The sequence below is a fragment of the Sorex fumeus genome, unplaced genomic scaffold (assembly GCF_029834395.1).
Source record: "Sorex fumeus unplaced genomic scaffold, SorFum_2.1 ptg000014l, whole genome shotgun sequence".
Lineage (NCBI taxonomy): Eukaryota > Metazoa > Chordata > Mammalia > Eulipotyphla > Soricidae > Sorex > Sorex fumeus.
The window spans coordinates 16,759,340-16,782,323 of NW_026606071.1; the positions used below are offsets into that span (position 1 = coordinate 16,759,340).

The window sequence follows — 22,984 nt, forward strand, 5'->3', positions numbered from 1 at the left end:
GATCATAGAAAATTAGGGGTGGAGTGGACATACTTATTACTCATTGGTTTCCCATCAAAGCCATCTTTAAAAATGAAAATGACAATTATTTAACTTTTTGTAGAACACTGCATAAATCATTTGGGAACAGACACAGAAGGACTGTTTTGCTTTGATAACATTAAATGGCAATGCTTTTCCTTTTTTTTTTAATGAAACCTCCAAAAGGCTTAACTAAGTTTAAAATATAGCATGCAGGTATTTTTCTGGAAATAATTGAAAACATCTAAAACAAGTAGATATCAGTATCCAAGGTTAGAATCAGAGAAAAATAACAGAACCTATTAATTCTGCTGAGTCTGAATTCTAAGGCCGTTAGGATAGCCAGTAAATCAAGGTAGTCAGAGGGGAAATGGAAGTTTTTTTTTTAAAGATGCAATTCTTAGCAAAGGGGGAAATGATTCAATATACCTGTACAATTCTGTCTTATTTTAATCACTGTTATACACAGACGATAACTAAACTAATAACTGGCTCAATCAATTATCTTAAATATTTGCTGAGTAAGGTGTAATATGTGAAAAGAACAGAAAGCCTTATCAGTTTTGTAACTTGAGGCTTGAAAATAGTTTTATCAATCAATTTTAATTACCTTTCCCAAGAGACAGTCTTTGCTAGATATCTACAGAAGTATAAGGGAATGCACTTTCCTTCTTTCAGATAAAATGTAATGAGGTTACTGGAAACAGTGACATATCAATATCCATAGGAGTCAATTTTTAGTTTTCCTATTGTTTGTATGAACATCAGAGAAGGGAGAGTGTATTATTCCAATATACTTTCTTAAGCGCTCCATTTATTTTGCCTCTCTCAACTTGCTCTATTTGCTCATATTTAATCAATTCTATCCTTCACAAAATGTATAACCCATTGCCCTTTTTTTTTTGGTTAAAGAATGTTTAAGATTATTGAAAAGAAATGATGGAGGGAATTAGGAAGGAAGGAGAGATGAGGGAGGAGGGAAGTGAGAGGTGAAGGAAGGAGGAATGAAAAAGAAAAGAAATGGTAAGGAAAGGAAGGGAAGAAAAGAGGAGAATTTACTAACTACATTGAGTTAATAATAAAAAAGCAAGAGAATACAATAATAAATTATATAGCAATATTTTAAGAGACTTATAGCTTCATGTGCAAGTATTATGGTTTTAGTCATATTTTACTATAAGAACATCAAGAATAAACCAACATGCTTAAAGATTTATATTATATTTATCACCTGAGTAAAGATATTAAAACATGAAAATAATACTCTATCCTAAAATATTTTGCTCTGAAACATTTTCAAATATATAAGGGGATCATTTATATAGTCATTACTGTTTTGAGCACAGGCAGTGAAGCATCTTGTGCCAGTGAGTATAACTTACACCAACATAAATGACATCACCAATCTAGATTCTTCACTTTACCTATAGAGCAGTATTAGACAAAATGCCTACTGTTCACTCTTGAGATTTAAGACACAGGAATATCTCAGTTACCTATCCTGTAAACTAAAGTTACTCTGCTGTTTCTCAAAAATATAAAAATTATATATGTATGTTTAAAAAATAAGCAACTATGGACAGAAACTTGAGAAATCTAGGTCCTCTATATTCCCCCAGGAAAGGAAGAGGCAGAGAAGTGAAACTCGGCTATTCAACATTTCATTTCTAACAAACAGCCTGGATATTGAATTTGGAAGATAATTTATTATGAAAGTTCAGTCACTCATAGGGAGAACTCTATATAGGGGAAAAATGTTAGAGCAACCCCATGATGCATAAAACTAAGTTCAACAATTAAAATGATATATCTATACAATGTTGCCACTACTTTAAATAAATTAACAATAGAAAAGCAGATCCTAACAGAGAATGGAGTTTTTTCCATTTAATATCTATAGTTGGGTGCCTGAAACACCTGGAAGGAGATACTAAGGTTCTTAGGCATGGGTTTTCTACTGTTTACATGTTATAATGCTTTATAATGAGACATTTATATGGCTCTCCTTGATATAAAAACTTTATTAGTTTTGTTATTCATACCTGTAAGCACCTATCCTGACAAATACAAAGTTCTAGGAGCACTCAGTGGTAGGTCCAAGGAGCATGTTCTTTTAAACTCCCCAAAGCAAAGACAAACAAGGCACAGTTTACCTACAGATGGTCTACAGTTGCTTTTCTACTTCCCATTCTTTAAATGTATAATATTCTCCCCAGACACACCTCTTCCATGCAGATGCAGTGCCTTTCAAATTAAGCACTCATATTACTGGCTGGAAATTAAATGCAAAAAAACTTTGGGACCAGATAATTTCCCTCATTGTTTTTTGTTTGTTTGTTTTGTTTTGTTTTTCTTTTTTCTTTTTTTGGATTTGCTCGAGCGGGCCCAGTAACTTCTCCATTGGAGACATTGTTGTTACTGTGTTGGTATATGGAATACGTCACGGGGAGCTTGCCAGGCTCTGCCGTACGGGCGAGATACTCTCGGTAGCTTGCTTCCTCTGGTTCTGTATTCAGGATCACACCTGGTGAAGAACTTATGTAATACTGAGATTCAAACTAGGGTCATGGCTACAATTGAGTAGTAGACAAATGCCTTAAGCTTTGCACTATCTCTCCAGCTCCAATTCCCCTCTTATGAAAATTTGAAATTGTAAATAGGGAGTAGGCAACAAAATTCATATTTGAAAATGTACTAGTCACTTCTTTCATTAAGCAGATTTCTAAGTACTCTATTTTCTGAGGCACAATTGTGAATGGGTGTTTTTAAATTTCTCTCTTTTCTATTTCATTATTTGTACATATAAAAATCATAAATTTCTGCACATTGATTTTTCAGTCTGCCACTTTACTATACAAGTCTATTCTTTCTAACAAATGTGAGAGTTTAACTTATTTTGCAACTTGGATGTCCTTAATATGTCTTTCTTTGTCCAATGGCTAACACAAGGACTTGTAATACTTAAACTGAGTAATAGTAGTGAGACTGGGGAATCTTTTCTTAGACCTTATCTTAGAGAGAAGGTTGACATTTTTTCACCACTGAGTTTGATATTTTTTGTGGGCTTATAGTAAATTAATAAATTGTGAAAGACATGCAAATAAAAATAATAATCACTACTAAAAGAAATAAAAGAGGATAAAGGAAATGGAAACACATTCTCTGTTCATGGATTTGAAGGATTAATGTAGTCATAATGGTAACTTTGTCCCAAAGAATTATTCAAATTTCATGCAGAGTCTATAAAAATATCCATGAAATTTATTAAAGACAAAGACTAAATGACATAGAAAATTATAGCGATAGCACAGTGGTAGGGCGTTCGCCTTACAAGCGGTCAACATGGCCGACCCGAGTTCGATTCCTCTGCCCCTCTTGGAGAGCCCGGCAAGCTACCGAGAGTATTCAATATGCCAGACACAGTAACAACAAAGTCTCCAATGGAGACGTTACTGGGCCCGCTCGAGCAAATCAATGATCAACGGGAGGGCCTTTACCCTTTACCCTTTTATAGAGTAACAATACCTACAAATATCCAAAGCAAGACAATAGAATTCCCTCTCCCAACTTCAAACTGTACTATAAAGCTATTGTAACTAAAAAAGCACTTTATTGAACAAAGACAGATTTTCAGACCAATGGATAGAATTAAGAGTCCAGAGGCAAACAGGCAGGTCCTCAGGACAGTTATTTTCTGACAAAGAAGCAAAAAATATTAAGCAGAACAAGGAAAGTCTCTTCAATGAATGGTGCTAGTAAAATTGGTCAATCACATGCAAAAAAAAATGCACACTCCTTTCTAACAGCATGCATATAAGTTAAATCAAAATGGATTTAAGATCTCAATATATGATCTGAATCTATAAATTATAGTAAAGAAAGCATCAGTAGAATACTTCTTGACACTGAACCTAGATGTATCTTCAATGTTTCAATGTCATTGGCCACGCAAATTAAAACAAAGATAAACAAATGAGACTAAAAAGCTTTTAGTCATAAAAAATGAATAGAATAAAGAGATTTACCAACACTGGGAGAAAACAGTTGTTCCCCACTCATCTGATAAAGAATTAATATCCAATATATATAAAGCACTGGTAGAACTTCACAAACACACACACACACACATACACACACACACAAAAAAAAAAAAACACCAAAAAATGAGGAGAACACATGAATAAAAACTTTCTCAAAGAAGAGAGATGGTTAAAGGGTTTATATAAAAATGTTTTACATTATTATCATTAGAGAATCCTCAATCTAAATGACAATGAGATATCATCTCACACCAGAGATAATGGCATGTATCACAAAGAGCACTTGAATTGATGTGGATGTGGGGAAAACAGGACCTCCATAGCTGGTGGTAATGACAACTGTCTAAATTTTTGTAAGACAATATAAGCACTTCTCAAAATAACTAGATATTGAGCTTCCATATGACCCAGTAATCCCTCTTCTTGGCATCTACTACAAGGGCACAGAAATTCTACTCAGGAAAAGACATTTGTACTCCTGTGGTCAGAGCAGAACTATTATCAACAGCCAAAACATGGAACTAATTCAAGTGTCCAAGAATATATGACTGGATAAAGAAACTGTGACACATGTGCACAATGGAATACGACTCAGCCATAAGAAAATATCTTGCAATTGTCTGTGTGAATATATCATGCTGAGTGAAGGTAGAAGCAGAGGGACATACAGAACAATTTCACTCATGTGGAAGATATAAAGAAACATAGTAGGGAAATAACTAATGTCCAGAGGCAATAGAAAGTGAGACCTGGTCTTTTGTAGGAAGTTTACCATGGCGGGAGGTGGAGGTAAAGAGGAGGTAGAAAATAAACTGGAGGGGGGCGGGGAGGGATGTAATGATACAGTGATAGTGGGAAGCAGACACTCTGGTGGAGGCTTTGGTGCTGGAATGTTGCCTGCATGAAATCCCACCATCAGGAGTATTATAAATCTTGGTGTCTAAAATAAGGCTTTAAAAAAGAAAAAATCATGTGGTAGGACAGAGGTCAAGGAAAGGCCAAGATTTCAAAAAGGCAAAATTACAATTCAGAGAATCTGAGCATATGCAGATGTTATGAAGTACACAAAGATAGAGAAAATGATATGTCAGAGGGAAATGGGAAGAAGAGTTTGACCACAGAAAGAAATTGCCAGGTGGAAGAGGTATGTATTGTTAAGAATTTCAAAGGAAAAAGGTCAATCCATGAACTGCAGCTGTTAAATTCCCAATTCCAGATCCAGAGAAACCTGCACATAACCAGAGTCCTACACTTAAATTTTCATGAAGTTCTATCACTCAAAATCTTTTTACACATTTCCAATAACTGCCAGAATCTTTGTCTTACGAAAATTTTTACCTTTACAAAAGCTTCTAATTTTTTTTAAAAGGCAAATAAATAACAACTAAATCTCTGGATTAAAATGAAGCTATATCTAAAATTTAATCTACTAGTAGAAACTCTAATGAGATTTTTCGATTTTCTGGCATTATCATGGGGGTAGGGGGAAGACTTTTATTGCATTATGAAAGACAGCAAGCACAGCAAGATGGAGATGCCCACTTACTAAAATAAAGAGAATTTTTTTGAAATTGTCTTTGAATCTTTTTATATCCCCAAATTACAAAAAGTTTGAAAATAAGAGTTTAAAAGTTTAAAAGTAAAAAAAGTTGAAAAAGAGATTAAAGCCCACATACAACTGACTTAAGTCCATCCTTGCATCTTATTTGGGTCTCCAAGAACTGCCAAGAATAATCCATAAGCATAGAGCCAGAAATAAGCCCTGAATACTGCCAGAAATGGTCCAACACCCCCAAAATAAACAAAAAAATAAGAATTTTTTTAAGTTTGGACATAAATATAACACAGAACTGAATATTCATCAAATTTAACAAACATATGCAAGAGCACATATTAATATGAAAAACACTGCTGTGGCTCCTCAGTGATGGTCAGGAACCCCCAGTGAGTCCTAATGAGGACCAACTTATATCCAACTGATATCCAACTGCTGAAAAATTTAAATGGCAAGTATTCATTTACATCTCTGCTTCAGACTAGAGTTTCAGAACCTGGGAATCACATTCAAAGAACAGGCTTTGAATAGGAGCTTGAGTGAATTGAGAGGCGGAAGAAATTCTCGTATCCCGACTGAGGGACTTACAAACATCCTTAATTAATTATTGTGTTTTATCATCTTGGAAACACTTTTAGAGAAAAAAATCATAACCTAGATATAGCCAAACAGCTGGAACATAAAAACTTGATCAAATTCTCAAAACATAATTGAATATTTAACATATATTTAAATATTAGCAATGAGAGTCACATTTTAAAGATCTCTCAAAAATCCACTCTAGAGCTAGCTCAAAACAGCTTGACAAGAAGTAAAAAACTTTCATGTCACATTAGTTCTTTGACTTTATGCCAGTCATGTATATGTTTTACTATAGGAAGTATCCTGTAAAAAGATTTAGCTCATTAGGCTGTATCTATTCAGAAGATTGTTTAAAAATTAAATAATATACAAAAACAGTTTTTTTATAATGCCAGAGAGCTAACAGTAAGTCAGGGAATACTGCTGCACTTAGCAGCTCTTTCTAGTACACAGATAAAAGTCAAATTCTGAAAAAGAGAAATGTGCATTTAAAGTCCCACCTTGAGCAAATTATTTATTTTTTCTAAGCCTTAGTTTATCACATATCAAAGTAGCTAGAAAGTATACCCAACACTTAGTTTTACAAGGCTTAGATAAGACAAGACATATTTAAACTCCCACATTTTAGAAGTTTGAGTCCTGAAAGGCTGTTAACAGGAGAGAGGAAGAATTAACACAATTCTCATCCATTACTTTATATTACAGCCTCAACCATTACTTTATTGTTAGCATCATTATTACAGAATTATGTGTAATAAAATGTTAAAATCAGCCTTAGAGATATTTAACTTTTTAAAAAAAATCTTACACCGTTAGACAATTGATAGTATATCAATACTAGCCTTTATAGACAGATTTTGTGTAATAGATAAATGCTGTTACTGTTGTTTGGGGGGAAAGGCAACTGTAAAGTATTGTGGGCTGTTTAGCAGTATCCTTAGCCACTTATCAGTAGATACCAGTTACATTCAAGTTTTGATAAGCAAAATTGTTTTTAGAACTACTGCCAAACATCCCATAGAGGCTGTGCCATCTCTAGTATAAAATCACTGGTACCAATGATGGGATTGGTTAGTTAGAAAATTCCATGAGTGGGAAGCAATCAAGAGGTGTAGGGATGAAGTAACAGGGCTGGTAAGTCACCTACCAGGATTCAAATTCTTAGTCAGCAAATGGCATGGAATTTAAAACAAGTAGTTGTCAGGAAACCACATGGCAGCAAACTCAGAATTCCTGAACTTGCAAAATAACCCATGGAAACACTGTGGTGGAAATATAATAAAGTAATAAAGCACAAACTATACAGACATGAACAATTTGGCAAATGCTTCCCAATCAACCCCACTCAGTGACCTGGTCATAGCATGAGCAATGCCCTTTCTTTTTGCTGCATTAAGGGTGAAGTTTGGTCAGAGGAAAGACTGGATGCCACACATGCCTGTGTTTTCATTCAGCCTAAGATTCTGGCTTCAGGCAAGGCTCAGTGTCACTGTTTCAGCTTTCCCAATTATAAACAGGAACTAGTAATAATGAATACCCTGATCTAACTAGCTTTTGATTCTAAGTTGAGACTATTTATTCGTTACAGGGCCTTGGGACACAGTAACTATTGGGGGAAATTACCACAACCATAAAAAATAATATTGTCTCTGACTTACTGAGTTACTGATGTGAAATAGTAATTTCATCATTTTAGGTTCTTTTGTTTATTTGTTGTTTTAGTTTTGAAGCCACAGTTGGTGGTTCTCAGGGGCTACTCCCAATTCTAAACCAGGGGTCACTGCAATGATGCTGGGGTGTGGGGAGAGCATGCGGGTCTGGTTATTGAGCTCAGACCTTCCACACGTAAAAGCATTCCCTCAGCCCATTGAGTTCTCTCTTGGATTCCAGATTTTAAGAATTTTCATATTTAATTGTCATCTTTATGTTATCTCTACATGAACTAGAAATATTTATTATATTTGTATTTTTCAACCCTTTGCACATTTTTTCATTATTATTACTCTTAAATGAGTCTTTTAGGGTTTTTTCCTCCTAATTGTCTCTCCCATTTCATAAAATTTAATACTTGAGATACTTTGAATATCTTGATAAACTATGTCCATTTAGAAGGCCAGAAGTCACTGTAAATAAAAGAACTATATGTTTTCTAAAAGTTCATTTTCATCCCCTGGACAGTAGTATCTTAGTTAAGGAAACATGCTATGGATGAATCTAGTTTACAAAGTGTGTTCAGTGTCTGCTAAGTCACCTTTTATACATCACAAATTTAAAAGGAGGCTTCTGAAGACACTCAAATGAAAGCTGAAAAAAAATCAATTAATATGACACCAAAGCAATATATCTGTGCCCATGGAAGGATGTCCTCACTCTTCTAAGATCCCCATGATTCTGCAGTAGGCAACACTCGTAAGTGGCCCCAATCCCATCTTGGTCTTGTCTATAATCTAGCTTTCTCTTTGATAGGAAATTCTGTCAAATATGAAGTTTCTGGAAAGCATGCCAATCGTCCTGTTAGTTTATGAAAATAAATGGTACCCAATGACTACCAGGAGGGGAAAAAGAATCAACACTCTGAGGAAAAGGTATTTGCTTCCCCAACATGGCGGCTTCAGAGGTAGATCTGTAGTTAAAGGGGCAAAATCGCCTTGCATGGGCAGAGTGATCAGGCAGAAGCAAGGCCTAAATGAAGGACTGAACGGGATGTGTGAGCAAAGGTGATGGTGGGCAGCAGGATGGTGAGAGTATACATGATTCAGAAGATATCAGCTCCAGTCATGTGGCTCAGTTGATACCAGTTGCATCCAAGTTAGATCTGATTTTCTATATTGTTATGTGAAATATAGTTTCATGTGAAATCTCTTGTTTTTTAAATGTTGGCTTAAAATTTTAAAACTCCTGTGGGCTGGGGGGAGGGAATCAACATCTGCAGGCAATACGAAAATATCAGTTTTAAACTACTTGCAAACAAACATCAAGAAAAAAAATCCTTTCTTGTATGAGGAAAGAACCTCTGACTGAATAGGGAGGGAGTAGTTCCATCTTTTATCATGCATTAGGGGTTAGGTATCTAATTAAGCAGACTCACAAATTAATAACTATGCATACAGGTTGTAGGCATATGCCTTTACATTTTTTTAAAACAAATTGGCAAAAAGAGCATCCCAATAACTTAAAGATATAAAAATGGTATACTTCCATTTATTCCATTAACTTCTAAATTCTTAAAATATGTAAGCAATTATACAGCTCTAAAATTTTAGTTGATATAAAGGCACATTCCAACCATGAATCCAAAAGCTTGACTTTTGGATAATTACAGACATTTTTTAATAGTTTGGGATCATTTTAAATGCAATTCTTCCCAAGTCACAGATGCTTGTGCCAATGGTATTCTCTAGACTCAAGAGTTCTGCCAACTAGGTTATTTGTTTTTTTCATCTTTCATACCATGACTAAAATAAACAATTAATCAACAGCTTTGTATTTTTGCCGACAATTGCAAATGCAATTTTGCAAAAGAAGTATTACTCAGAGACAGGCACAATGTAAAAAATAAAAACCAATGAAGATTCAGTTTCACAATAATAATGGAACCAAGGTCAATGGCTGATTCAAAATCAATGTACAGAAAATTACCTTATTTGCAGGGTGTTGGGAGGATCCTCCCAGGATGGGAGAAGCATGCTGAAAGTAGACTATAGACCAAAACATGATTGCCACTCAATGCCTCTTTTGCAAAACACAACACCAAAAAGGAGAGCGAGAACAAAAGGGAATGCCCTGCCACAGAGGCAGGGTGGGATGGGGGGATGGGGGGTGGGAGGGATACTGGGACCCTTGGTGGTGGAAAATGGGCACTGGTGGAGGGATGGGTGCTTGATCATTGTATAACTGAAACCCAAGCACAAAAATTTGTAAGTCTACAACTGTACCTCATGGTGTTTCACTAATAAAAATTAAAAACAAAAAAATCTTAGCACTAAAAACAAAACAAAACAAAACAAAAAAAGAAAATTACCTTATTTGCAATCTCTTTAGCTAAGATCTAAGTGGAAAGAATAACCTTTTCTAAAATAAGTAAATTCTCTCAATGATATCAGAAGTTAATGTTAATAGCCACAATGTGTTTAAACTTAAAATGAAGTTATAGACTGACTCTTGGTTATTAGTTAGTACACTCTAGTTTGACATATGAACATAAGAAATTAAAAAATTCTTGTATCAGTTGACTGCAAATGACACATATTTTACTCACACTGGTCAGTGTAAAGACAAAAAATACTATCACTACCTGAAAATGGAGACCTCTTAGAGATGAGAATTCTGAAAATGGAGGCAAATACATTGAGGAACTGTTATTCAAATGAAGGGAGTGCCTTAATGCTAATGTAGCATAGCACTGCACTGTAGCACTGTCTTCCCATTGTTCATCAACATGCTCGAGCAGGCACCAGTAACGTCTCCAATCTGGGACTTGTTACTATTTTTGGCATATTTAATACGTTATGGTTAGCTTGGCAGGCTTTGCCGGGCAGGCACAATACTCTTGGGCTCTCTGAGAGGGGTGCAGAAATCGAATCAGGGTCGGCCTGGGTTGGCTGTGTGCAAGGCAAGCGCCCTACCGCTGCACTATTGCTCCAGCCTGCTAATGGAGTATATTTTAATAATATTCTTAAAGACATCTCTAAATTTCTAACTTTGTCACATTGCAATGATAGAAAAATATTAGATCTATTAATGACAACTAGTAATGTTGTCTATACTACAACATTTTAAAATTCCTTCACTTCACTTATCACTTAATCCCCGTTATTCATCGATTTATTCGAGCGGGTGCCAGTAACGTCTCCATTCATCCCGGTTGCGTGCTAGCGTAGCCCAATGGTATCTGTTCGTTTTAGGAACATGTAGAGCCTCAAACCGATCATTTAGGGTCTTGACGAAGAAGTCTGACCATCTTATAGGTGGGCGTCCACGTGATCTTTTGATGTCCCGTGGAATCCAATCAGTAATGGCTCTAGTCCAGCGGTTGTCTGTAAACCTCATTACATGTCCAGCCCATCTGATTTTTGATGTCTTGGCAAATGAGACAGCGTCTCTGATTCTTGAGCGTTGACGAAGATCAGAACTCCGGATTCTATCTCTCATTTGAGTGAATCGTGATATTCCAAGCATAGTTCTTTCGATTCCTCTTTGAGAGACCCGAATAGTGTTCTCATCCTGTTTTCGTAGGGTCCAGGTCTCTGAGGCATATGTTAATGCAGGAAGAATAGTGGAATCAAAGAGATGTGCTCGTAGTTGGAGGTTCTTTGTCCTTTTAGTTATTTCTTCAATGCTCTTGAAGGCATTCCAAGCCGCTCTCTTTCTCCTGCGTAACTCAGGTGCCAGGTCATTCATCATGTTGATTTCTCGACCTAAGTATATATAACTGTTGCATTCGGAGATGGTGGTTCCGTTGAGAGCGAATGGAGCGTCAGGAACAAGGCTGTTTCTCATAAACATTGTCTTCGTAAGATTCAGCTGTAGTCCAACCTTTCCACACTCACGGTCAAAGTCCGCAAGCATTTGTGCCGCTTGGCTGATGTTTGGTGTTATTAGAACGATGTCATCAGCAAAGCGGAGGTGGTGTAGTTGCCGACCATCTATCTTCACTCCCATGTTTTCCCATTCTAGTCGTCGCATGATGTTCTCGAGGGTGGCACTGAAGAGTTTTGGTGAAATGGTATCACCCTGCCGAACCCCTCTCTTGATATGGATGATTACTTCTTTGTAGAATGGTGAGATCTTGGTAGTGAATCCGCAATAGAGCTCACGAAGGATCCTGATGTATTGAGTTTGTACGCCCTGATTGGCTAGGGCTTCCATGACCGCTTCCGTCTCAACAGAATCAAAGGCCTTCTTTAAATCAATGAACGTTAGACAGAGCGGCATCTTGAACTCCCGAGATACCTCAATGAGCTTGGTTATTGTGTGGATATGGTCGATGGTACTGAATCCTTTTCGGAATCCAGCTTGTTCACATGGTTGTCCTTCATCTAGTGTTCTGCTAATCCTATTCAGGATGACTCGAGTGAATAGTTTGTAGATGACAGACAATAGGCAGATTGGGCGATAGTTGCCAATGTCGTGGATGTCTCCTTTCTTGTATAGTAGTACAGTCTTGCTGGTTTTCCATTGGGATGGAACCTTGCATTCAGACAGGTAACGTGTGAAGAGTCGAGCTAATGTATTGATGAGTACTGATGGTAAGTTCTTCAGGTGTTCAGGTCTGATCTTGTCTGGGCCAGGTGCTTTTTATTTCTTTACCGACGAGATAGCATGTTGGATTTCGGAAGGGAGAACATTGGGAACGACATATCCATCATGTGGTATGTGGTATGTGGGCAAGTGGATGTGGCTATTAAAGAGATCTGAGTAGAATTCATGAATAATCTTCTCCATTGCCCTTCTGGAAGATGTGATAGATCCATCATGATGTTGGAGGGCAGTCATCTTGGTTTTGTAGTTGGTGAAGGACAGGCGGGCATTACGAATGTTTTTCCCAGCTTCTGCTGCATCTACCAGTACTGCTGCTCTCCTGTTTTTGAGGTCATCCTTGATGGCTTTTCTGCACTGTTTTGCCAGTTCGGACGTTTGCTTGTGGTTGCCTGAGGCACGTGCCACGCCACGTTGGCGAATAAGTTGAAGAGTGTTCGAAGAAAGACGGTTTTTTGTGGTTATCTCTCTCTTGGCATTCCTTGCACAATCATGGAGGTGCTGAATCATTCGATCGTATTCCTCATCAATGTTGTCAATGACGGCATCTTCCCATGTTGCTGCAACAGAGCCAAAGAGTTCCCAGTTGGTGGTTGTTCTGGGAGTCTTCTTCTTAAACCTTGCGTTCTTTTCTCCTCGTTCTGTGAGGTAGAATTTTGCACGAAGAAGACGGTGGTCTGATCCCGTTTGGAATTTTGGGACAACAGCAACATCGGTTAGGCAAAACCGCCGATTGAATATGATGTGGTCTATTTCATTGTGGAACCGTCCATCGGGAGACTCCCATGTCCAACGTTTAGATTCAGCCTTTTGGAATTGTGAGTTACCATGGAAGGTTTTGGTTGACATGATGAACTCAGACAGTCTGTCACCTTGTTCGTTCCATTCCAGGCCATGGGTTCCGATGTGGAGTTCATTGACTGATCTTCTTGGTCCTATCTTGGCATTAAAATCACCGACAATGATCTTGTAGAAGGTGTGATCTTCTTTATAGAATTTCTCCAGCTCCATGTAGAATTTCTCAGTTTCTTTTTCACCATAACTGGATGTTGGTGCGTAGACAACAAAGATAGAAACTGCCGGTAGTGAGCCACATTTATTCAAGTGTAATCGTCCGATTCGGGTTGTTAGGCATTCAAATGAATCAATGCTTGTGACTAAGTTTGTGTTGACAAGGATACCGACACCACCGACGCCGCTTTTATCACATGTTCCAAGGAACAGTTCTTCTCCAGTGTCGAAAACAGCATGATGGGATTGATGTCTTCTCGTTTCGGTCAGACCAATGATGTTGTACTTGATCTTTCGTGCTTGTACCATAAGCATAATTACCATAGTTACCATAATTTAAATTCCTATTCTATTTATACCTCACCTGATTAAACTAACACAGACACTGTCTATAAAATATCCACACAAAGTCAGTGGTTCACTTAAGCAAGTTCTTGGTCCTGTTTTGGTTCAACAAAATTTGACCAGTTTTCATCAAAATGGTGAAAACAAGGTGATGGCAAGTTTTTCACATGATTGGATCAGTTCATAAGAAATTTTGTCTATCTTTTTCATGAACTGCTTGATATCGAAGAGTACTCTATTTAATAACCTGCTATGGATAATAACTGGGAATGTCTCTTAAATTTTTCAAATAAATTTATTTTTCAAAATGAAAGGTTTGTAAGTCTTGTAAATATTCAGGCCCTCCTTAATTTTACTTTCCACCAAACTTCAATATTTGAAAATTGGTGTTCAAAATCTGAAACTTACTGGCTTATCAAGCGGGACTAATAATCTATAGGGATGTCCTTTTGGGTTTGCTAAAAGCAAAACCAGGAAAACAACAAAAAAGAAGAAATTGGGAGAGTAGGTCTTGAAAGATAAGCTCTGTGATTTTCCTCTAGAGAATTTTCCCCAAGCAAAGGTCCAGAGAGAGAAGAGCTGACTTTTGCTTTCCTTAGTCATGTGCCCTGCATCATCCACCAGCTTGGAGCTAGCAGTAGACATATTATGAGACTGTCACTAAGGTTTTCTAGTTTGACAAATTTAAGAATCTAACTAGTTGAGGATTCACACTGTGACTTGATGGTTTTGGTGACTTGTCTTAGTGGTTTTAATTCATTTATTATTTACTTTTTATAACTTTGGTTACAGACCAGAACTTGAAATCATTGACTAAGATGTCAATATTTGAAAAAAATTGATTTAATGGACCCAATTACATTCCCCCGACTGTGAAAGTGGAATAAGACAAAAAAGAGACAAGAAAACCAGGCAGAGCATCTACTCCCATCCTTCAACTCTTCCTTTAAGAAATATTAACCTAGAAACCATGTCCCACCCTTTTCTCATCCTCCTCATCTTTACTCAACTATTCATACATGCACTTCTGCCTCACCTCTCTTTACACTGCACAAAAGAAAACTCAGATAAAGGCTTTATAGGATCCTCTTTTATAGCAGTTGGCATTGGTGATATCAGACAGTAGGACCTCACACCTACCAAAACAGTTTGTTGAAAAACCTCTAGCAGAGGTCCTCAAACTTATTTGGGATACCACCCCCATTTTAGAAAAATAATCGCCAGTGCTCTCTGGAAATCTATCTTTTTTAAACACCCTCCATTCACAACCAACAATACTACTGTCCTCCTGGCTCACTACAGTGATATCCATTGTTGGAAACCTGATCTAGCTCAGTGGTCTTCAACCACCTATACACAGGTATAGAAAAGTTATAAATAAGTTAAAAATGCCTTATTATAACTTCCAGTACATAAACAAGCCTGCACAACAGTTTGTCAGCTCATTAGTATGAAAATGTTGAAGAACTCTATTCGGCACTTGATTGAAGCCAAAAGGCTGAGAAGCGATGAAGAAGAACACTGCTCTAAAAGGGTGACCCTTCAATCAGACAGGTGAGTTCCCCTCCCCACCCCAACAGAGCCCTGGTAGCTGAAAACCTCCAGAAATCAGTTGCTGCCATGCTATTGAGCATCATCCATGAGTAAATCTGCTGAAAAAAACACCAGGTATGGGGGACTTGTGACTGAAATCTCCAGACTGGCATTAGTCGGGAATGGGTGATCTCCCTGTTTCTAGTAGCCTGGCAGTCATGACCAGAAATTGCCTCTAGTGCCATATGAGCTCATTAATGATCCAGAAACTTCTAAATACATCTCTCAGAAGAGAGTAACCCAGAACAACATAACACAGAGATGCCTCTGGACCCCAAAGTCACCATCCAGTTAAAAAAATATATTAAATTAACCTCAGCTATATAACAGTATTTAAAAGTTTAGAATTCCTGAATCATGCAGTCATGCAACATCTCACACTCTACACCACTGATATTCCAAGAGTAGTGTGTGTATATATATATATATATATATATGTGTGTGTGTGTGTGTATATATATATATATATGAGTAGCATACACACACACACACATATATATATATACACACCCATATATATACATATACATATATGTGTGTGTGTGTGTCTACAGGAGCAATAACACAGTAGGTAGGGTGTTTGCCTTGCACACAGCCGACCCAGTCAACTCGAGTTCAATTCCTCCACCCCTCTTGGAGAGCCTGGCAAGCTACTGAGAGTATTGCACCCACATGGTAAAGTCTGGCAAGCTACCCATGACATATTTGATATGTAAAACACAGTAACAAGAAGTCTCACAATGGAGACGTTACTGGGCCCACTCGAGCAAATCAATGAACAATGGGAGGACAGTGCAACAGTGCTACATATATGTGTGTGTAATACAAAAAAAAAGCAATACAAAATAAATTGTTTAGGTCCTGCTTTGGGGGCAGGGTTTTGGGGTTAGTGTGGAATCATTTGAAATATGGTGATGGACAGGTGTAATGGTGGTAAGATGGACAGGTGTAATGGTGGTAAGATTGTGTTGGAATATTAAATGTAAAAAATGACTGTGAACAACTTTATAAAAATAAAATAACATTTAAAATATTAAAAAAAAATAAAAGTGTGACCCTTGGACTATTTACCTTAATACTTCTCGGCAAGAAAATCACTTTAGATTCTAGAAAGTGTTGGAAGGAAATTTTTTACTTTTTTTTCTAGTTACTTTCAAGAACTATTATTTCTCTCAATGAAACCAACACTAAGCAAGGAAAAACATGCAATCCAAAAGAAGACCATTTCTACAATCGGCACGGTCGGTCCTCCCGTTGTTCATCAATTTGCTCGAGCGGGCCCAGTAACGTCTCCGTCATGAGACTTGTTGTTACTGTGTTTGGCATATTGAATACATCACGGATAGCTTGCCAGGCTCTGCCATGCGGGCGAGATACTCTTGGTAGCTTGCCGGGCTCTCTGAGAGCGGCAGAGGAATTGAACTCGGGTCGGCCATGTTGGCCGCTAGTAAGGCAAACGCCTTACCGCTGTGCTAAACCAAAACTCATAAGTTTAAGAGCACACCACTATTTCTCTGAGCAGTTCCCTAGAGTTCAGTGGTATGCTGTAGAGTTCATGATATGGCTTTTTTCCTTTAGTCTAATAAAACATTTCTTGAGGAAATTCATATTAAGTTGTTGGTAGGCATGCACGCACAAGTGCACACACTTAGCGACCTCTGAAAACACTTCTCTATTCTTGGGAAGATGACATGAGATACCTTCCTGTAAGAATTAGGGTAGTGACTTCCACATCACTCACTACTGCCACAGCCCTGCTCAGATTAGGAGAGAAGAGGTGCTGACCTGAACTGGCTCAGGGGGGAGCTGAACCACGTGCTGCATGCGCTCGCTGTGGTGATGCCTTGATTCTTCCTCATAAATCACGTCCCTCTCATGCTGGGGAAGGTTCAGGAAGCGACGGATGGTGCAGAGATTCTCCCAAAGGGTACGGTTTTCTGGGCTTGGGTTCTCCTTCCAGCGGAGCAGCTCGCACAACCAGCCCTGGAGAGAAAGTCATTGAAGTTAACCTGAGACTCAGAGCAGCACAAGATGGCTCAAAGGAAATCTAGATTATCATATTTCTCAGTCAAAATTGTTTCTAACAACATGAGGAGATACTTTCAAACCCAACAATTCTGAAAAGCTAACCTATAAGCACATAGTTGGTCACCACAATGCCTTTGTGAATTACTTTGTCATCCTCATCCTTCCTATCAGATTGCCACCTAATTTACATTTCCTCTGAAAAAACACTTGGCAAGATTACAGATATTTGATTCTCAGTAAAAGTGCTTGTCAACTATATTCTTTTAAATAGTCCACTTGAATAGTATTTGATTTAAGAGAATAGTAAAATTAAATGCATGTTATAATATGTCAAATTTGAAAGAAAAACGTTTGTTAATAGCACTTTATTCTCTAGGAAAGAAACAGTCTTACAACTATAACAAAAAGGAAACAATCTTAACTGGAATGAAAAAAAAGTGTTATTTGATTGATCCCTGAATGCCCTGGGCACTAGTCGTCTTAAGCATCACCTTCCCACCTCAGCCACACCTGCAGGAAGGTAGGCAGTTGGCTGGGTGACACCTGCAAATGTCTGCCTCCCAACTGCTTCCGGATGTTCTCTCATTCACAACTGCACGAGAAAGAAAATGTAATGCAAATAATGATGGATTATATGAAAATAATACAGAGGATGCTGTCAACATCGCTCACTGACTCATGTCAAAATATTTTACCCAGTACTCTCTAACCCATCATTTCCAAGCTACTTTGCTAATTTAAAAAGAAAAAAAAAACTGTCCCACATCATGCATCTCGTAAAAGAGTAAGAATCTTTTTGAAAAAGGTGCATGAGTAACACAAATGCCTTTGTAAAAAATAAATCCCCAAATGCAAAAAATTCTCTATCATGACTAGTAAGCCGATGAAAGTTACTGACATGCATTATAAAAACCCCATATAATATCATAAGCTGTTGTTTGTCTAACTCTCCACTGTGTCTTCTGCCTTTACCCAAAAAAAGGCAAGATTTGATTATCTCCGCTGCATCAGCCAAGACAGCAACACCAGCTGTTCTCATTGTGCAGCCTCTTCCTCGCGGCCTCCATGTTAATAACCTGATCATTCCATTTTCTCCTTCAACTGCCGGCTGCAGCACCGCGAAGAGACAAAAACCCAAGCCCATCTGCAGCAGCTGTAGGCACTGAACTGTGAAGCCACTGGGGATTTATAAACTAATCTGTAACACAACACTGCCTTGTTTTTACAAGTGAGAGGCCACATTTGCGCAGACCTGATCTTTTCTTGCAATAAACTGGGAGCTGGGGAGAGTTAGAGGGTTAGGAAGAATGAAAACAAGATATCTAATCATTTGGTTGGAAATGTTTTTCCAACTATTTTATAGTTTTTTTTAACTCTACTGAGAGATAGGTAATGGCTGACTTTCAAGGTGCAACATATATAAAAAATAAAAACTATTAAATTTGTTATCCCAATCAGAAAATAAATTATATCTTTAAAAATCTCCTAGTCCCATAGTCTTCTCTCTAGGGTTTCTTTGTACAAAGGAAAGAATTTTTGAAATGGAAAATAAACCATCTGTGGAAAAAATAAGCTCCAATTTCTCTGTCTTTTCACAGATCTGAATAAGTCTCCAAGTGAACTCTTTCAAATGTTTCAAACAGGTATGTTTAACATCTCCCAGGGGAGGCGAGAGCATGGAGACCAATAATTTAACAGAAAATAAAAACAAAAACCTACATCTGTTAAAAGATGAGGTTCTGAGATACTCAGACCTGAAGGAGGACAGCACCTGCTGTTCTGCTTGAGGAAAGAACTGTATTGTGGGAAACCACAGTTTGAAAGGAGACAGGTGACAGCTGAGTGGTATCTCCACTTATGATACTCAGAATGTCTCTCACAACATGCATTGCTGTATTTGATTTATATACACTGTAATAATCTGCACTCATTACAATCACTTAGAACAAACTACAGGCCTCGTTATGGACTGTGCACTGTCTGCCATCAGTCTTTAAGAAGTGTAGTGCTCAATTTGCCCACTGACATGCAAGGTCTTGACCTTGAGGCTATTAGGGAGCGGATTAGACACAAGTGTGGTCATGTGTGCAGACATAAGCAAACCAAATTAATTTCTGGCACAGGGAGGTAGCCAACAGGACCCTGTTCTTAGGGCATAGGAGAACTTCCTCAAATCCCTAATGGAGCTAAGCTAATAGCATGTTTAAGAGAACCCAGTTTTGAAGATGAAGCACATTCATGGTATTTAGAGGGTTATTAATCTAGTTTCCCCACAAAGTGTTTGCTTGGCTGATCAGATTAAGGGATGGAGCCTTCAACAGTGCACCCCCACCACAGCAGGCCCCAAGAAATCTGTGATACTTCACAGCCTTGGACATATTGCACCATGTGTACCCAGCTGCTTCAATAATTAGCTTATGAATGTATCAGCTGGTTCTGTGATTTTTATAAATAATAACTAACCTACAGAGCAGAAAGATTGTCAAAAGCCTTACAGTGGCACAGAATTACAAGGTTCTCCTAACTCAAACTTCTCCTAAACGTCAATATTCCTTACTAGCAAAGCTCCTGTGATGCCATTTATAAATATTTGTGTTTCATCTAAAATGGCAATGTATTTTTGTCAGTTTTCTTCACGGCAGCCATGATTTGCTTTTCCCTCATTCTGACTCACTGACTCTGTGTACTTCTATGCTTATCTACCGGAAATCTTTTCTTCCACCTCACTTCCCATCTCACTCTCCATATTTTATTCACATGGTCGCTGCACCAGCCCATTTGGGATACTTATCTCTGTTTTCTCAATAGGGTCTCTTATTAGCTTGTTTGGTGGCTAACGAATGTGTGAGAAAGTATCACGCTGTAGCATCAACACACATGTATGTAATTGTGAGCAAACCCATAACAGAAATGATAGAGTCCCCACATTGGGATTTTTTTCATTTATATAATTTTTGCATACCATCCAAGAAAGTTTTGCAGTATCAGGCAAAAAAAAAAGTGTAAATGTCAAATAAAACAGTGACAGATGACAGTATTCTCTATTGAATAGCACTGTTTCTGTCGTGCATGTTCAATGGGAACTCATGAATTATTAATAAACAAATCTCCTTTTTCTGTTAAAATCTCAAGTAGGTTTTTTTTTTGCTGTTATTCCCTATGTGATATGTGCATTCCAGGAGAATTATTTTCATTTCAGAAATGCTGATAGAGAAGTTGATTACACTTCCTACACTGGTTACCTCTGAATGGTCACCATGAACTGCAGAGTATATAACTGTCTCCTATGTCTCTTTTTTTAGTCTAATTTTAAGTTTTGACCAAAAGTTGGCTATGTAGTCATATAGTCAATTTAGCTCCTTCAGTATGAGAAAACAGGAAAAATGCATTGTATGTGTTTGAGCACAGGCAGGAAACTGATGATTATTAGATCTGGAGACCTGAGACTAACCCTTAAGTTCTTGCTCTAGCATTTAACAAGACCTTTTAGTAAGTAGTTACTCTCTTGGAGCTTCTAGAAATTTAACTAAAAAAAACAAGGGTAATAAGGTCTCTAAGTATGCTTGCAGTTTAATATCCCATAATTTAAAAAATTGTCATAAATAGTCATCCATCAGTGTTCAAATACAAAGACGAAACTACTTTGACCAAGAGATATAGATCAGCACTACCAAGAATGGCATCGTGACACACTGAACCCATGATATACTGCAAAGAATATAGCACTGTATTTGAAGTGGTCTCATCAAAAGAGAAAAAAACATAACCTCAACTGAACTACGCATGCCACACCCAAATTGACAGATGTTCACTTAAATAGCCAATGATTCCAACAACGCTTCAGAGGGGCAAGGCTATTAACATAAAAGGAGACTGAGAAATGTCCATATTGCAGAAAAACCAAGAAATGATAACCAAATGCAGTATAGTCCCTGGATTGAATCCTTACATAGAAAAAGGGACATTTGTGGGGAAACTAATGAAATTCAAATGGAGTTTTTAGTTTAAATAATAATATTAAAATAATTTTAATTTCCAAATTTAGATCAGTGTTCTATGGTTACATAAGATGATAACATTAGAGAAAACTAGGTGAGGAATATATGGAAATTATTTATTTTGTGATATTTCTATTATTCTAAAATAAAGTTCTTCAAAATAAAAGATTTTTAAATTACAGAGAATATCTGAGACATACACTTGAAAATATATGTGGCAAGTAAGTAAAGAAAAGACAAAGAAAATATGATCAAAACTCTTTCAAAAAGAAACACAGACTTAACCTTTGCAATCTATGGTTAAAGTATTCCCAAGCATTCAATGCATAAACAAATAATTTCTATTAACATCTCATCATTCTCTTAAACAAATATATTCCCCTCAGTAGAAAAAACAACTCTAACCTTCCTTTCCAGTAACACAGGTGAGACAACACTCACAGTAGTCATGGTAGAAGTTGTTAACAATCTGTATATTCCTTAAAAGTTTCATGTCCATCTAAATTTACAAATCAAATTGTATTTTAAATGTAGTAGGAATCCTTACTACTTGAAGAAATGTGCCATTATATCATTTTGCAGGATGAACAACAGCCCATAGTTTATCTGTTATCAAATCAATGGTTTCATTGATGATTTAAAGACTATAAGTAAAAATAACATATACTTGTTTACAATTCAGAAGTATTAGCAGATACTCTTACTCAATAATATGAATCATAGACCTGCTCCTGTTTTTCCTTTATAGTTTCATCTTTCATCAGCTCCCTGTTGACTTTGGGCTCCAGTCATTGTAATTCATCCATGATATATGAACACATATGGTACCTTTCCAAATCCAAGCTTTTCCTCACATTGCTCCCTGGGCTAGAATGTCTATTCTGCAAATCTCTGTTTCTCATAAAAGACTGTAGTTCAGTTGATAGGTCTCATGTGATATCTTACAAATATCAGTTACTTATTCCTTAAGGCACACAATTTACCTATCCATAATTTGATGTTTTGTATGTCGTCAGTTAATATATTTTTCCATTTTTAATATATATTTATTCATCCCCAGGAAAATAGCTTCTTACAGAGGTTAGAAGTGGAAAGCTAGGTTCATACTCATCTTACCATTTTCATGGCAGAGTATTTTTTTTTTATTTTATTTTATTTTTTTTAAAGTTGTAGATTTACAATTTTTTGTGCTTTGGTTTCAATTATACAATGATCAGATACCCATCCCTCCACCAGTGCCCATTTTCCACCACCATGGATAATATCCCTCCCACCCCCATCCCCCCATCCCCCCGTCTCTGTGGCAGGGCAATCCCCTGTGTTCTCTCTCTCCTTTTGAGTGTTGTGGTCTGCAAAAGAGGCATTGAGTGGCAAACATGTTCAGTCCATAGTCTACTTTCGACATGCATCTCCCCTCCTGGGAGGATCCTCCAAACATCCTTTATTTGGTGCTCCCTTCTCTATCTGGATAGCCCTTTCCTCTAGGATACCCGGCTGGCCTCTAAGTTATGGAGTAATCCTCCTGGTGCTGATCTCAGCTATTCTTGGGTATT

The 22,984-nt window shown here is 37.3% G+C and overlaps 1 protein-coding gene across 2 annotated transcripts in view; it reads right to left on the reverse strand.

Annotated features, from left to right (window-relative positions):
• SATB2 (SATB homeobox 2) overlaps window positions 1–22,984 on the reverse strand; it is a 214,319-nt gene that overhangs the window by 27,796 nt on the left and 163,539 nt on the right. For both annotated transcript variants that reach the window (XM_056111859.1, XM_056111860.1), the window contains one exon: window positions 17,191–17,388. In XM_056111859.1, coding sequence (XP_055967834.1) covers window positions 17,191–17,388 — 198 coding nt within the window. The remainder of the gene's footprint in view (window positions 1–17,190; window positions 17,389–22,984) is intronic.